This window comes from Mastigoproctus giganteus, chromosome 14 (assembly GCF_048544385.1).
Source record: "Mastigoproctus giganteus isolate SK-2022 chromosome 14, ASM4854438v1, whole genome shotgun sequence".
Classification (NCBI taxonomy): Eukaryota; Metazoa; Arthropoda; class Arachnida; order Uropygi; family Thelyphonidae; genus Mastigoproctus; species Mastigoproctus giganteus.
Window position 1 is genome coordinate 45,466,986 of NC_143588.1, and position 14,995 is coordinate 45,481,980.

A 14,995-nucleotide genomic window follows, 5' to 3' on the forward strand; every position below is an offset into this window, starting at 1 on the left:
TGTAGTCACCTTTACGAAAGCAAAAACCCTTCAGAATTATTAATATGTATAACTAACTACTCTTTTATCACGTGGAGGTTTTAATATATATTTTATTATGCATAGCCCAAACTAATATATTAGTTTAGGCTCTGCTTAATAAAATATATATTAAAACCTCCACGTGGTAAAAGAGTGGTCAGTTACACATATTAATAATTCTTAATGGATTACAACCACGTAACGTCCTTCCCCAACTATATTACAAAACCATTTCCCTTTACCTTTGATGGTAGTTACAACTTTAAGTAAATCCCACATCAGTACATTGTGATCACTGTCACCCAGTGTTTCTTTTATCTGCAAATTCTTAATGCACGAATAATCACTGCCGTTTATCAGATCAAGGGTATTATTTCTTCTCTTTGTCTCTCGAACATGTTGCTGTAGAAACAAGACATCCAATAAATCCACAACAGTCTTGCTTGTGTGTGAGTGACCAACACACAAGTTCCAGTCAATGTCTGGAAAGTTAAAATCCACCATTATAAGACACTCTGATTTACTGGCCCACTCTATTTCTCTGCACAATTGCTCATTAATCTCATCAGATTCATTAGGCCTGTAACACACACCTACTCTCATTTTTACTTTCCCAGTGCTTATGTCACACCAAACTGACACAAAATTGCATTGTCCACCAACGTCAATTGGATGCACTTCCTTAGATTTTATATTTTTAACTAACAGCATAACCCCTCCTCCTTTCCTGTCCTGTCTATCCTTTCTGATACTCATTGTACTCCCCAAATTCCAATTCTGTACTGCTTATTTCTGTGTTTGATGTCTTGACCAGCACTTCAAACTCATCAGATTTATTAACCATACACAGTATAGGCGGAGCAATATGGCCCTAGTTGCTGATAGTCCTAAAAAAAGTTATATTTCAGACAGCATGGTTTTGTTAAGATGAAGTCTTGTCTCACCTATTTGGATACTATAATGTGGTCACAAAGGAGCTTGATGCAAAAGATAATTTTTGATGTTATATATGTACTTGGATTTCAGGAAAGATTTTGATAGTGTTGCGCATAAAAGACTGCTGTACAAATTGGAACAGTTAGGCATTAAGGGCAAGTTCCTGCTATGCATAAGGGAATGGTTGAGTGGGAGAAGATAGAGAGTGGTGATCAATGGACACTGCTCTTTATGGACTAATCTTATTAGTGGAGTTCCCGAGGGTTCGGTGTTGGGCCCATCGTTGTTTTCCATATTTATTAATGATATTGATGAAGTTTTATCAGGCTTAATGTCAAAGTTCGCAGACGATACAAAGGTTGGCAGGATGGTTAACAACAGTAATGACGCTGTGCTTCTGCAATAAGATCTAGAAAAGTTAGGCAGGTGGGCTGAAAAATTTCAACTGAAGTTTAACATAGACAAATGCAAAGTACTGCATGTAGGTCGCAGTAACTCCAGAGTAGCGTACCAACTCTGTAGTACTACACTCAGAGTAGTTGAAAATGAACAGGACGTAGGGGTAATTGTACAGTCAGATATGAAGTTCTCCGACAGGCTGCTGCCAGGATAGCTCATGGGGTTATGTCAATTGTTACAGGAATTTTGCTAGGAGGGATAAGTAAGTGACTATATCATTGTATAAGGCAATAGGCAGGCCACATCTTGAGTATTGCATACAATCTGGGAGTCTCATTTTATGAAGGATGTAGAGCTGCTGGAATGAGTACAGAGAATTTAAACGAAATTGGTGAGGGGAACAAAGGGATGCGCTTATCAAGAAAGGCTTCAGTTCTGCAAATTGCAGTATTGGGAGACTAGGTACCGGTGAGGTGATCTGATTGAGGTGTTCAAGGCTTAGAGTGCTTTAAGCAAGATCAGTGCTGATGGGATTCTTTCTCTTAGTCAGATTATGCACAATGGGGGGGGGCATAAATTCAAATTGCAGAACGGATGGGTGGACGTTTTCCTTCAGCCAGCGAATGGTTGATTTCTGGAACAAACTTATCCTTTAAACTTCCTGAATCCTTGAATCGTCGAATGGTAAGTTGTATTCCTTTAAATGAAACATCTAGTTTTCTGCCAATTGTTCTCATGGAATAAATTTATTTATACAGAGTTATAACAGTACTTTATTTATTCAACACTCAATTCTTAATTTCTTGTCAAGTTTATCACGAAACTTACACCAAACACACTTTTGAATGACGGTGTTATATTTTATGAGTTTACAGCTCTTACTCCTCAATTCATATTCTCCCACTTTCCAGAATACTCTACAACGTTCTACCACATTCAGAGATCTACACTTTTTGGAATATTCTCGAATATTTTAGAAATTTCTTAAATATTATTTCAGTTTTTTGATTTTTATGCATAATAGAAAATATAAAAAAAATTATAAAAATTGGTAAACAAATTGGTCCTATTTAAAAAAAAAACCACTAGGTGACAGTGATCATGATGTACTGATGTGGATTTGCCTAAAGATGTAACTACCATCAAAGCTAAAAGGAAGGGCTTTTGTTTTCCTAAAGGTGACTACAGTGGTCTCAGGCAGTTTTTAAATTCTGTACAGTGGGATCAACTGATGATGTTAAAAACAGTGAATTCTAAATAGGCCTTCAGGAAATTAATCTTGGAAACTACTAGGCTTTTCATACCAACTAAGACATACTATTTAAGGTTTAGGCCTAAATGGATGTCAGGTGAACTAGTGAGACTCGTGGCAGAGAAGAATAATGCGTATATAAATTAGGAGGTGACACAGAAGGCTATGGCAGATATAAGCTAGTCTGTAATCAAGCCACAAAGGAGGTTTGGCAAGCGAAGGCAGATCATGAGAAATCTTTGGCAAAGGATGCAAAGAAAACAACCAAGACTTCTTTACTTATGTAAACTCTAGAAGAAAGGGGATGAATCAAATTGGTCAACTTCATGTTGGTGGTTCGACTGTTGTTGATCCTGCTCAGATAGCTGAAAAACTGAATGAGTATTTTGCATCTATATTCACGCATGAGGAATTCTGTAAGGAAGGTGAGGAGAGAAGTTTAAGAACTCTAACAGGAAGCTAAATGATTTCGTAATAACGCAGAGCAAAGTGGAGTAGAAATTGCTGAAGTTAAAGATAAAAAAGGCAACTGGGGTAGATGGAATCTATCCAATTATATTGAAGGAGGCAGCAAGGGAAGTAAGCAAACCCTTAGCCATAATTATGAGAGCATCCTTAGATTCAGAGGAGGTACCCATGGACTGGAGATGTGCAAATGTATCCCCAATTCACAAAGGGGGTTTAAAGCGTGACGGAAATAATTATAGATCTGTTAGTTTAACTTCTGTTCCGGGGAAAATAATGAAGAAGGTGGTTAAAGAAGTGATGCAGGACCACATAGACAAGCATTAGCATTAGGATTAGCATTAGTAGAGGCATATAATGCAAGAAAACAAGCTTATACAGCATCAGCCAAAAAAAAAAAAGAAAAAAAAGACGCTCCGATTTCACTCCTCTATTTGTTCCCAATGTCTGTATAGCTCAGCCTTAAATTCGTTTAGGCTGTCAACTTCCACAACAAAAGATGGAAGTCTGTTCCACCAATCAGCTACCCGCTGGCTAAAGGAAAATTTCCGCATATCTATTCTACAACTGCTTCCCTCAATTTGAATCTATGACCGCCTCAAGTTCTTAATCTGAGCAAGAGGAAGAATACCATCAGCATTCAGCTTGCTCAACCCATTCAAGGACTTAATTGTGCAGTCGGATATGAAGTTCTCTGAGCAGTGCACGACTGCAGTAATATTTCAAACACAGCATGGGTTTGTTAAGGGGAAGTCTTGTCTGACCAATCCGATTGGATCTTACGATATGGTCAGAAAGGAACTGGATGCAAAACATCATTTTGATATCATATACTTGGATTTCAGGAAAGCTTTTGATACTGTTGCACATGGAAGACTGCTGTACAAATTGGAGCAGTATGGCATTAAGGGCAAGTTGCTGCAATGGACAAAGAGATGGCTGAGTGGGAGACAGCAGAGAGTGGTAATAAATGGACACCATTCTACTTGTATTAATGTTATTAGTCGAGTTTCCCAGGATTCGGTGCTTGGCCCATTGGTATTTTGTGTATTTATTAATGATATCGATGAAGGTATATCAAGCTTAATGTCCAAGTTTGCAGATGATACAAAGGTTGGCAGGGTTGTTAATGATAGTAAAGACAGTATGCTACTGCAACAGGAGCTAGAAAAGTTAGGTAGATGGGCTGAGAAGTGGCAACTGAAGTTTAATATTGACAAATGCAAAGTACTGCATATTGGTAGCAGTAATCCCAGAGGAACGTACCAACTGTGTGGTACTACACTCAGGGAGGTGGAGAATGAAAAAGACCTGGGGGTAATTGTGCAGTCGGATATGAAGTTCTCTGAGAAGTGCAGACGGGCTGCCAGAGCAGGTCATGGAGTTTTGTCAATGATATACAGGAATTTTTGCTAGCAGAGACAAGGAGGTAATTATACCTTTGTATAAGGCAATGGTCAGGCCACACCTTGAGTACTGCATACAAGTCTGGCGGCCTCATTTTAGGTAGGATGTAGAGTTGCTAGAATGAGTAAAGAGAAGGGTAACAAGATTGGGGAGAGGAACAAAGGGAGTTCTCTCAAATGTCAGTTGCAGCATCTGGAGATTTGGCACATGCGATGTGATCTGATTGAGGTGTACTTGGCCTTGAATGGTTTGAACAGGTCCAATGCTGATTGGACACTTCCACTTGCTGAGATTAAGGACCTGGTGAGGCATAGATTCAAATTGAGGAAAGACAGTTATAGAATAGATGTGCGGAAGTTTTCCTTTAGCCAGCGGGTAGTTGATTGCTGGAACAGACTTCCATCTGTTGTTGTTAAAGTTGATAGCTAAAATAAATTTAAGGAGGAACTAAAGAAACATTTGGAGCGACTGGATGGTTGAAATGGGAAGTTTATTTTTTTTTGGCTGATGCTCTATAAGCTTGCTTTCTTGCATCATATGCCTCAACTAATGCTAAGTAACCCCCATCAAGAATTAATTGGCTGAACTTGGCTGCTATGCGAAAAAAGATGAAGACGGAAATGAGTTAAAAAAGACCGGTGGAAGGAACTAAAACTTTTCCTTTTTCCCTTTAGGGAGAATAAGAGGTTTATAGTTTCGTTACAAGCCAATTATTGTGATTCAACATTTTAAAAATTGTATTCAGCTGGGGACTGCATCTAACGAAAGGCGCTAAGCTTCTTGAAAGACTCAAAAGACTTTCGAGACTCTGCCATTCTTACCAGATGAATCGCATCTTCTAAGAAAAGCAAAGGAGCGTCCATATAAGAGACTCGATGAATTTTTAAATACTGATTAAGTCATCAAATGAAGACATTGTAGGAATAGCAAAGATATGCTGTCACTTAGATGTAAATGATGCTGAATTTGAATTTGGGGAGTACAATGTACACAGAAAGTACAGACAGGGCAGGAGGGATGGAAGGGTTATGCTTTTAGTTAAGAAACATTAAATCTAAGGCAGTGCATCCAGTCGACATGAGTGACCAGTGCAATGTTGAGTCAGTTTGGCTGTGATATACGCACTGGGAAAACGAAACTGAGAGTAGGAGTGTGTTAGAGGCCTAATGACTCGAATGAGTACAATGAACAATTGTACAGAGAAATAGGGTGGGAGAGTAAATCAGAATGTCTTATAATGGGGAATTTTAACTTTCCGGATGTCGACTGGAATTTTTGGGTTGGTCGTTCGCACGTTACTAAACGTTTGCAGATTTCTTGGATGACTGTTTTCTACAGCAGTATGTCAGAGAGGCAACAAGAGAAAGCAATACTCCTGATCTGGTTATCAGCAGTGATTCTACGTGCATAAATAATCTGGAAGTAAAAGATCCACTGGGTGGCATCGTTCATAGTGTACTATTGTGGAATTTAATTAAAAACGGTACTACTGTCAAGGGTAAAGGGAAAGGCTTTTGCTTTCGTACGGGCGACACAGTGGTCTCAGACATTTTCTAAATTCTATATGGCACCAATTGATTATGTTAGCAACAGCAAACTAGGCTTTTCATACCAACGAAGAAATACTGTTTAATATGATTCAAATGAGTAACTAAATGACTATGTGATAACTGAAAGGAAGGTGGAAGAGGAATTGTTGAAGATGAACATAAAAAAAGGCACCTGAGGTAGATTGTAGATGGTATCCATCCAATCATATTAAGAGAGGCAGCAAAGGAGTTAAGCGCGCTTTTAGCATAATTTTGAGAATATCCTTGGTTTCAGGGGAGGTCCCTATAGACTGAAGATATACAAATATATTCCCAATTCATAAAGGAGGTTCAAAAGGTAACATAAGTAATTACAGACCTGTTAGCTTAACATCTGTTCCAAGGAAAATAATGGAGTCACTTTAAGGTTAAAGAAGTACTGCAAGACCATCTGGACAGCAATGCAATTATTCTGCAGTCTTAGCATTGATTTGTTAAGGAATGCCTTCTCTAATGAATCTGATAGGTTACTATGATGCAGTGACCAAGGAACAGGATGCAACAAATAATTTTGATATTATATATTTGGATTTCAGGAAGGTTTTGATACTGTTGCATAGTAAAAGACTGTGTAAAAACTGGAGCATTGTTGCATTAAGCACAAGTTACTGCACTGGATAAAGGGATGGCTGAGTGGGAGAAGACAGAGTGGTTATTAATGGACACTGCTCTTCATGGACTAATGTTATTAACGAAGTCCCCCTGGTTTCAGTGTTGGGCCCACTGTTATTTTCTGTATTAATGATATTGATGAAGGTATGCTATGCGTAATGTCAAAGTTTGCAGAATGATACAAAGGTTGGCATGGTGGTTTACAACAGTAACCAGGGTTAGTTACTGCAACAAGATCTAGAAAAATTGGGTCGATAGGCTGAGAAATGGCAATTGAAGTTTAATATTGACAAATGCAAGGTTTTTAATATTGACAAATGCATTATGGATAGCAGTAATTACAGAGTAACTTGTCAACTGGGTTGTACTAAACTCACCATACTGACTCAATGTTGCGCTGGCCACCCATGTCCACTGAATGCACTGCTTTAGATTTTATGTACTGTACAGTACTTCTTAACTAAGAACATAACCTCCTCCTATCCTCTCTGTACGCATTGTACCCATCATATTCAAATTCTGCATCCCTTGTATCTGAGTGACACCATGTCTCTAATATTCCCACAATGTCTGGATTTGAAGACTTAACATACACTTCAAATTCATCAATTTTTTTTTACTATGATCGCAGCTAATGGAATACTGCGTTCTCGCGTGTAGTGCAGCTGATATAATGACCGTTCTTCCCACACCGGCTGGAAACACCTGAGTACGAATCCCCTCATTATGTGAAAAAAATTTTGGGGCATTTTTCTCAACATGCCTGAGTTAGTCGATCTATACCTTATCTCTTACTCGATTAGTTGTGAGTTTATAATTTTGAAATTATAAAATCTAAAGGGTAATACAGAGTCCAATTTAAACATCAGATTCAAAAATTTCAGCCCAAATACAACAAAATAATTCCATAGTACAAATAGCCTAAACCCAAAAATAAACGAAATGGTACCCTATGGGTTTTAATCGAAATGCCCTCTACAAAAGAGTGTCTCAAAAATGTTCAGATATTTTTGGAAATAAAATTAATTATACTCCTCAGAAACTACTATTATTGTGTTTACAAAAGCAATAGTTTGTGACTCATGTCGAACTAACACAGAAGTTCAAATTGTCCACCTTTTGTTCACAGTGGCGAACAACTAAATGAAAAAAGTTCTCCAACGTAACTGCTGGAACAGACAGCTTTGCACACCTGTTTAATTTCATTCTTTAATTATTAAAATGTGGCGAATTTTCTGCAGTATGTTACGTTCTTCAGGTAGCCCCACCAATTAAAAGTGGTGTTGAGTTAAATCAATTGAGTTCGGGGGATATTTGACACTTCCTCATCGTTTTGTCTTTCAGTCTGTAAAATGATTGTCAAGATAGGCCCTGACATCACAATGATAATAGAGAAATGTCCCGTCCTGTTTGTATTCCTTCCCCTTTCTTTCCTCCTCCCCTATACCCTTCATTCCTTGAGTCCTCTCCATCCTTGCTCTGCTTGGGGGGATTCGACTCCGACATGCGTCCCTCTATTGATGTGGTCCAGCTTCTCGTGCCGTGGACGGATGCTGGAATGCCTCTTCCTGGTGATGGGGCCTTCCAATAACCAAGTGGCCAGATGAACAACACGAAGAACACAACAACATTCTATCCCTGCTCGCATGCTCATCTGGCCTTGGCAGATTTTTCTTCTTCACAGACATTTTCACGCAGTTTTTGGGGAACCACTGGTACCGCTGACAGATACACACTATGTCCACTATGTTCTGATGACTGTCTGCGCGGGTAGCAGAGTGGATCGTCACCATCTTTCCCAAACTGGGTGGGAAAAGCCCGGGTTCGAATCTCGTAGATGATGCGAGGAACTTTTATGGGCTTTTTTCACTCTGTGGTTGGGTTGAGTTAATCTGTCAAACACACGCAATTCACGAAGAACAACAGACTCGTAATACACTTAGGTAGTTGAATTAATATTTCGGTTGGCCCCCAGTGTGACATTTATTTTGATCTGATAACTCACACACTCTACAATGCAGATGGCAGAGGAATGGGACTGAATTTGCCAAAAAACGGCCTGGTAAATCTTGAAAACTAACAGCCCGAGACAAGAGAATTCTGCAAAGAAATGTGCGCGCAAAACGTAATTTTCCACTGTCTCAAGTCACACCAACCCTCTGTGAGAGTATTGGAACTAATGTCAGCACTAGTACAATACGAAGGATACTCTATGATATAGATTGCAATGATCGTGCAGCTGTTCACAAGCCATTGATCACCTCAACAAATGCTAGACGCCGATTAACACGGTGTAAGGAGCGCGAATCCTGGACTGTAGAGCAGTGAAAACAGTCCTTTGGACAGGCGAGTCGAGGTTTGCACTCTACCAGTCTGATGGCCGTTCCTGGGTGTGGCGAATGCCAGGGGAACAGTCCCTTCCTGATTGTATCCTCCGAACAATAAAGTTTGGTGGAGTCAGTGACATGGTATGGGGCTCATTTCAAAGATTGGCTTGTGCCCATTAGTCATTATCAACAAAACCGTGAATGCTGTGTAATACCAGGACAGCTTGGACAATTATGCACTTCCAACATTATGGCAATACTTCGGGGAAGGCCCATACCTGTACCAGCAAGACAACGCGCCATGCCATACTGCTCGGGTCGTAACAGAGTGGTTTGAGGACATGTGTGTGGAAAAGTCGGATTGGACAGACCAGACCAGAGGTGTGATCTGAACCCTATCGAGCATCTTTGGGATGTATTGGATTGTCGGGTACGTGCATGTCGAGATCGCCCAAAGAACAAGGCCGAAGTGGTAGCTGCGTTAAAGGCCAAGTGGAGGAACACATCACCTGACATTTATAAAAAGCTGGTTGAGAGTATGGCGCGAAGATTGAAGGCCGTCATAAAAGCAAAAGGTTTCAGCACAAAATATTAAATGACACAATAAAAGCTCTATTTTGTGTAAAGGTAGGTGTCCGAATATTAATGGTAGGGCAGTGTATATGTGATTAAATTTTTATTGCAAAAAATGTGCATAAATCTTCATTTTATTTTTAAGGCATAGTATATACATGGTGTACCTTGACTTCCTGTTATTGCTTGAGAAGTGATTACTGAAGTCAGTTTAATTCAGAAATGTTGTATCAGCACGGGCTCGATTCTTAATATGGATCTTGATATGATTAATTATGTGATTACATAATTACACTGAATGTAATAAAATGTAAATACATAATTTCACTTTATTAGGCAGACCTACCCCTGAGCGAGAAGATCCTCCTCCACTCAGCCCTCAGAACAGCCAGAATTCATCATGACATGAACTCAATTAAGTGTCGGAAGCATGGCACAGGGATGCTACTCCATGTTGAATCAACTACATTTCACAGTTGTTAACAATTGAGTGGTTTCATATATCTGCCCCCTAAGCGTTCGTTCCCATTCACCCCAATGGTGTTTAATTGAATCTGATGACTTGGTAGGATACCGCAATAGTCCGAATTCATTGACATGGTCCTGGAATCAGTTTTGTACAATTGTGGCTTTGTGACATGGTGCATTTTCTGTTGGAAGAACCTATTCACAGATGGGCGCATTGCATCTATGAAGGGATACGCCTGGTCCTCTAATCATGGGGCCCAATTTGTACAGTTTCGGTGCACATTTTTGACACCTGGAAGAATGTATCCATTGGTTCATGTTGTTTTCGCCGTATTCTGGTGCTTCCATCAGTGTGGAACAATAGGAAACGAATTCATTAGACCAAGTAACTTTTTTAATCCTTCACTGTTCACTGTTGGCGTTCCTGACCCACTATAACCGTACCTTCATGTTTTTGCTGAAAGGAATGGAATGCGGCTCGGTCGTTGGCTGCGATACACCAACCTTGACAAAATACAACGAGTTGTGTGTTTCGAAATGCCTCTTTTGTTACCACCGTTGTAGTGGGATGTTATTTGACTGACTGTAGCTTTTCTGTTATTGATACAAGTCTTGCCAGCCTCCGTTGGCCTCTAGCATCAACGAGTTGTTTGCAATTATAGGACGTCATTGGCTGGTTGTTATTTGGCTATTGGGCTTTTGTGTAATTTAGTATTGTCCCTTTAGTGCTGCTTCTCACTTTTACTTTCTTATTTTCCTTTTCCGACTATTCTTAATTTTCCTTTTTTTGAACAATTTTGGTCTTGTGACATGGTGACATCCTGTTGGAAGAACCTATGAAATAATTGTCTGAATAGTTGTTGAAGAACCCATGAAATAATCGTTGGAGTTGTTGTTGAAGAATCTATGAAATAATCGTTGGAGTTGTTGTTGAAGAACCTATGAAATAATTATTGGAGTTGTTGTTGTTGATGAACCTATGAAATAATTGTTGGAAAAACCTAAGAAATAATTCCGCTTCAGGCCAGACTGAGGTGGAATTATTTCTAATTGCTAGTACCATCAATTTGGGCCATTGTGGCACTCTTTGGTTTTTTAGGCGTGTACAATTTTTCATCAATATCAGTTTCTAAGTGTAATTCGTATGCAAATTGCGTGAATTCTCTGGTCCGTTTGCCTGATTTTATATGTGTAGAATTGAATCTTGCCTTTCTTGAAAAGTTGTACTACTTTCTTGCGCGAACTAGGAAGAATAGATCCCACTGGCTAAAGTGTGTCTCGAACGTGGCTCTTTCATAACTCCAATGTGGCTCGCGACAAAATATCAGTCAATAATTTAAATTTAGTTTTCAAGCATTTTATTATAAATAATAATTATAATTATTAATTATAATATTATTTTATAGTTTTTGGTTTTTTTCGTGAAAAAAGAGAAGAAAAGAAAGTATAGAAATCGACTTGAAATGTTCAGAAAAAAAAATCAGAGGAAAATGAATAAAAATCGCTTTTTAAAATTACGTTTAAAATAAGAAATAAAGGCTATGTGCCTTTCGTTGTATTGTATATCTTTGATATCCTAACAATTAATATATAAAACCTGTTTTTTTTCTTTTTTTTTCTTCAAGAAGTTTCAATAATTAGAAACATTAAATAAATATTAGCTTTATTATCATATTTCTGTATATATATGCATAGGATTATTTTGCTCTTGAGAGCAATGGTGTATTATTACGTGCTAGGGCCCTGGTGTAATTTTATTTATCTATTTTTTTTTATAATTTTCTCTTCTGTTGCTCTCCCTCTCGAAGACCAGGGCCCTGGCTCACTTGCACCATAGAACGATGGGCTTGAATGTTTATATCAGGTTGTGTTCGCTGGCTCCATCTGATAATTGTAAACAATCAATCAAACAGGATGCTTTTTAAAGAATGAAGAACTTTTATGAATTAAATAATTCATTTATAAAGATTTACTTTAGTATTCATCAAATACTTTAAACTTGTTTCTCTATCAAATCACAATTATTTAATTAAATATTATTAAGGAACAATATAAGAGTTAAAATATTTCATTTAAACCGACATTTTGGGAAAGGCTATTTTACAATAACGCTCACAAAGCAACCAATATTTTTAAATAATTTTCTAGTTAATTAAAACCTGTTTAAAACACCGAAGTAATGTACATCAATTATCTACGTGTATAATAATATTAAAAGAATCCCGGATTCGTGTGTTCTATAATACAACGTTTGCAATATTTCTTAACAGTCCTATACCCTTCAACTGTAATGGAACAGTCCTGTATGTTCAACTGCTGAAGACCTCTGCAGTAGTACGCTATACATTGTATGCCCTGATCAGTAACCATATCACACGATTTTACACTTAGTTTCTTCAGGTTAGGGCAATGTTCAGACAATAGTCGAAGCCCTTGGTCTGTGACGTCACACTTTCCAATGTCCAGCGCTCTTAGACGGGGACAGCTATGGGCCAGCACCTCCATGCTGTGGTCCGACACGGCCTCGCATCCACGAACATTTAGATATCTAAGTTTGTAACAGTGTCGAGCTATCTGTTTGATTCCTGCATCCGATACCTGATCGCATTTAGCCACACTGAGGTAACGTAGGTTCGGCCCGAGATGGGCGAGCTCGTACATTCCGAAGTCGGTCACTTGAATGCAGTCGCTTACACTCAGTTCACGCAGCATCATGCAGTAACTAGCGATGAACTTGATAGCAGCGTCCGTCAGTTGCACACAGCGCCTCAGGTAGAGATGCGTTAACTGGGCACAGTTACGAACTATTACTTTTATTCCGAGGTCGTCCACCTCCTGACAGTCCGTCAGGTCCAAATACTGTAGATACAGGTGGGGTGCGATGACAGGGAAGTGTTCCTGCTCCGAGTTTGTGTCAGTCGGTGAAGTGGGCTGTCGGGGCTGGATGCACGTGACAAGATAACACCCTAGGAAAAAAAAAAAAGAAGAAGAAAAAATAAGTGAACACACGTGAGTGAATTCTTAAGGATATGGTTATTAAAATACAAAATATTGGATAGTCCTAGTGGATTTAATTACTTTATATAGCTTCTAATTACTGATATTAAGACTTGATGGAAATTAGTTAAGAAATTTAATTGAATATGCGAATCAATTTCAGATAATTTTCATAATTTCAGTTTTGGACGATAATGAAACGCACATCCATAAAGTGGCCGTCACCTTCTGGATAAAAGTGTAACATTGTAGGATGCAGTGGATCTAATACAAAATTGAGGATGACATTCGATATTCCATCAGTATCAACGGACTCAGCTTGTGCCAACGAAACATTCCCCGTACCATGATACTACCTCCAGATGCTTGGATTGTTTTAACAAGGCAAGCTGAGTCCATCGCTTCGTGAGGTTCTCGCCACACTCTCTGCCTACAATCAGTGCAAAACAAAGTGTATCATGATTCGTTTGGTCACATGACTTTCTTAAGTTGTTCTGCTGTTCAATCACGAAGTTCTCGGCACCACTACAAGCTCATTTTTCTGTTTTCTGTGCAGTCTTTACACTCAACGAGACAATAGTCAGAGTTTTATTGCATTTCTTCTCTCTGTGACTGTCTTAATACAAAGTTTCGTACTTTTTTTGGCCAGTGTGCGTATATATTTTCTCCGTACATTTCCAATCAAAAAATGCAGATCAAATTAATTAATTTGTCGCCAATTGTCCGTTGACGAAGATAATTTTTGATCGGAGACGTCTGGGATATACAGTTAGTGGCTGTATCTACGTAACAGCGAATAGCTCCCATTTTTTCCCCCAAGATCATCCTGGTTTAGTCATCACATGGACTTAAAGTGTCGAAAGCATCCACACGGTCTAGTCCATGATGACTACATATTTTTCCACAGTTTTTGCAAATTGGATGATTACTGATTGCTACTCTGAAGAGCTCGACAACTTCATCTGACAGGTGCTCAATTAGATTGAGATCTAGTTACTCGGGAGGGCCTTGTATTTGGCTGAATTCACTTGTATATTCCTGGAACCATTTCTCTATAATTTGGCCTTGTGACATGGCAGATTTTCCTGTCAGAAGAATCCATCCGCAGATAGCATTAGCATTAGCAGAGGCATATGATGCAAGAAAGCAAGCTTATTCAGCATCAGCCAAAAAAAACAAAAAAAAAAAAAAAAAACCCACTCCCATTTCACCCCTCCGTTCGTTCGAAATACCTGTCCAGTTGAGCTTTAAATTTGTTTAGGCTATCAACTTCAACAACCAGTGATGGAAGTCGGTTCCACCAACCAACCACCCGCTGGCCAAAGGCAAATTTCCGCACATCTATCCGACATCCGTCCTTCCTCAATTTGAATTTATGCCCTCTGAGGTGATTATTCTGAGAAAGATGAAGAATCCCATTGGCATTGAGCATGCTCAAACCATTCAAAGCCTTATACACCTCTATCAGATCACCTCGCCGGTGCCTAGTCTCCAGACTCTGTAATTTGCAAAACTTAAGCCTTTCTTCGTAAGAGCAACCCTTTGTTCCATTTACTAATCTTGTTGCCCTTCTCTGTACCCGTTCCAGCAGCTCTACATCCTTCTTGAAATGAGGCCTCCAGACCTGTATACAGTACTCAAGATGTGGCCTTACCATTGCCTTATACAATGGAATAATCACCTCCTTATCCCTGCTAGAAAAATTCCTGTATATCATTGACAAGACACCATGAGCTACTCTTGCAGCTCGTCTGCACTGCTCAGAGAACTTCATATCTGCCTGCACAATTACCCCCAGGTCCTTTTCATTCTCCACCACTGTCAGTGTAGTACCCCAGAGTTGATACGTTGCTCTGGGGTTACTGTTTCCCATATGCAGCACTTTACATTTGTCGATGTTAAACCTCATTTGCCACCTCTCAGCCCATCTGTTCAACCTGTCCAGATCC

General features: G+C 39.1%; 1 protein-coding gene across 1 annotated transcript in view; it reads right to left on the reverse strand.

The window, feature by feature from the left end:
* Positions 1-12,260: 12,260 nt before the first annotated feature.
* LOC150075103 (uncharacterized) overlaps positions 12,261-14,995 on the reverse strand; it is a 115,334-nt gene continuing 112,599 nt past the window's right edge. The window contains exon 3 of the mRNA XM_090388232.1: positions 12,261-13,015. Within this exon, the coding sequence (XP_090244358.1) occupies positions 12,261-13,015 (755 nt within the window). The remainder of the gene's footprint in view (positions 13,016-14,995) is intronic.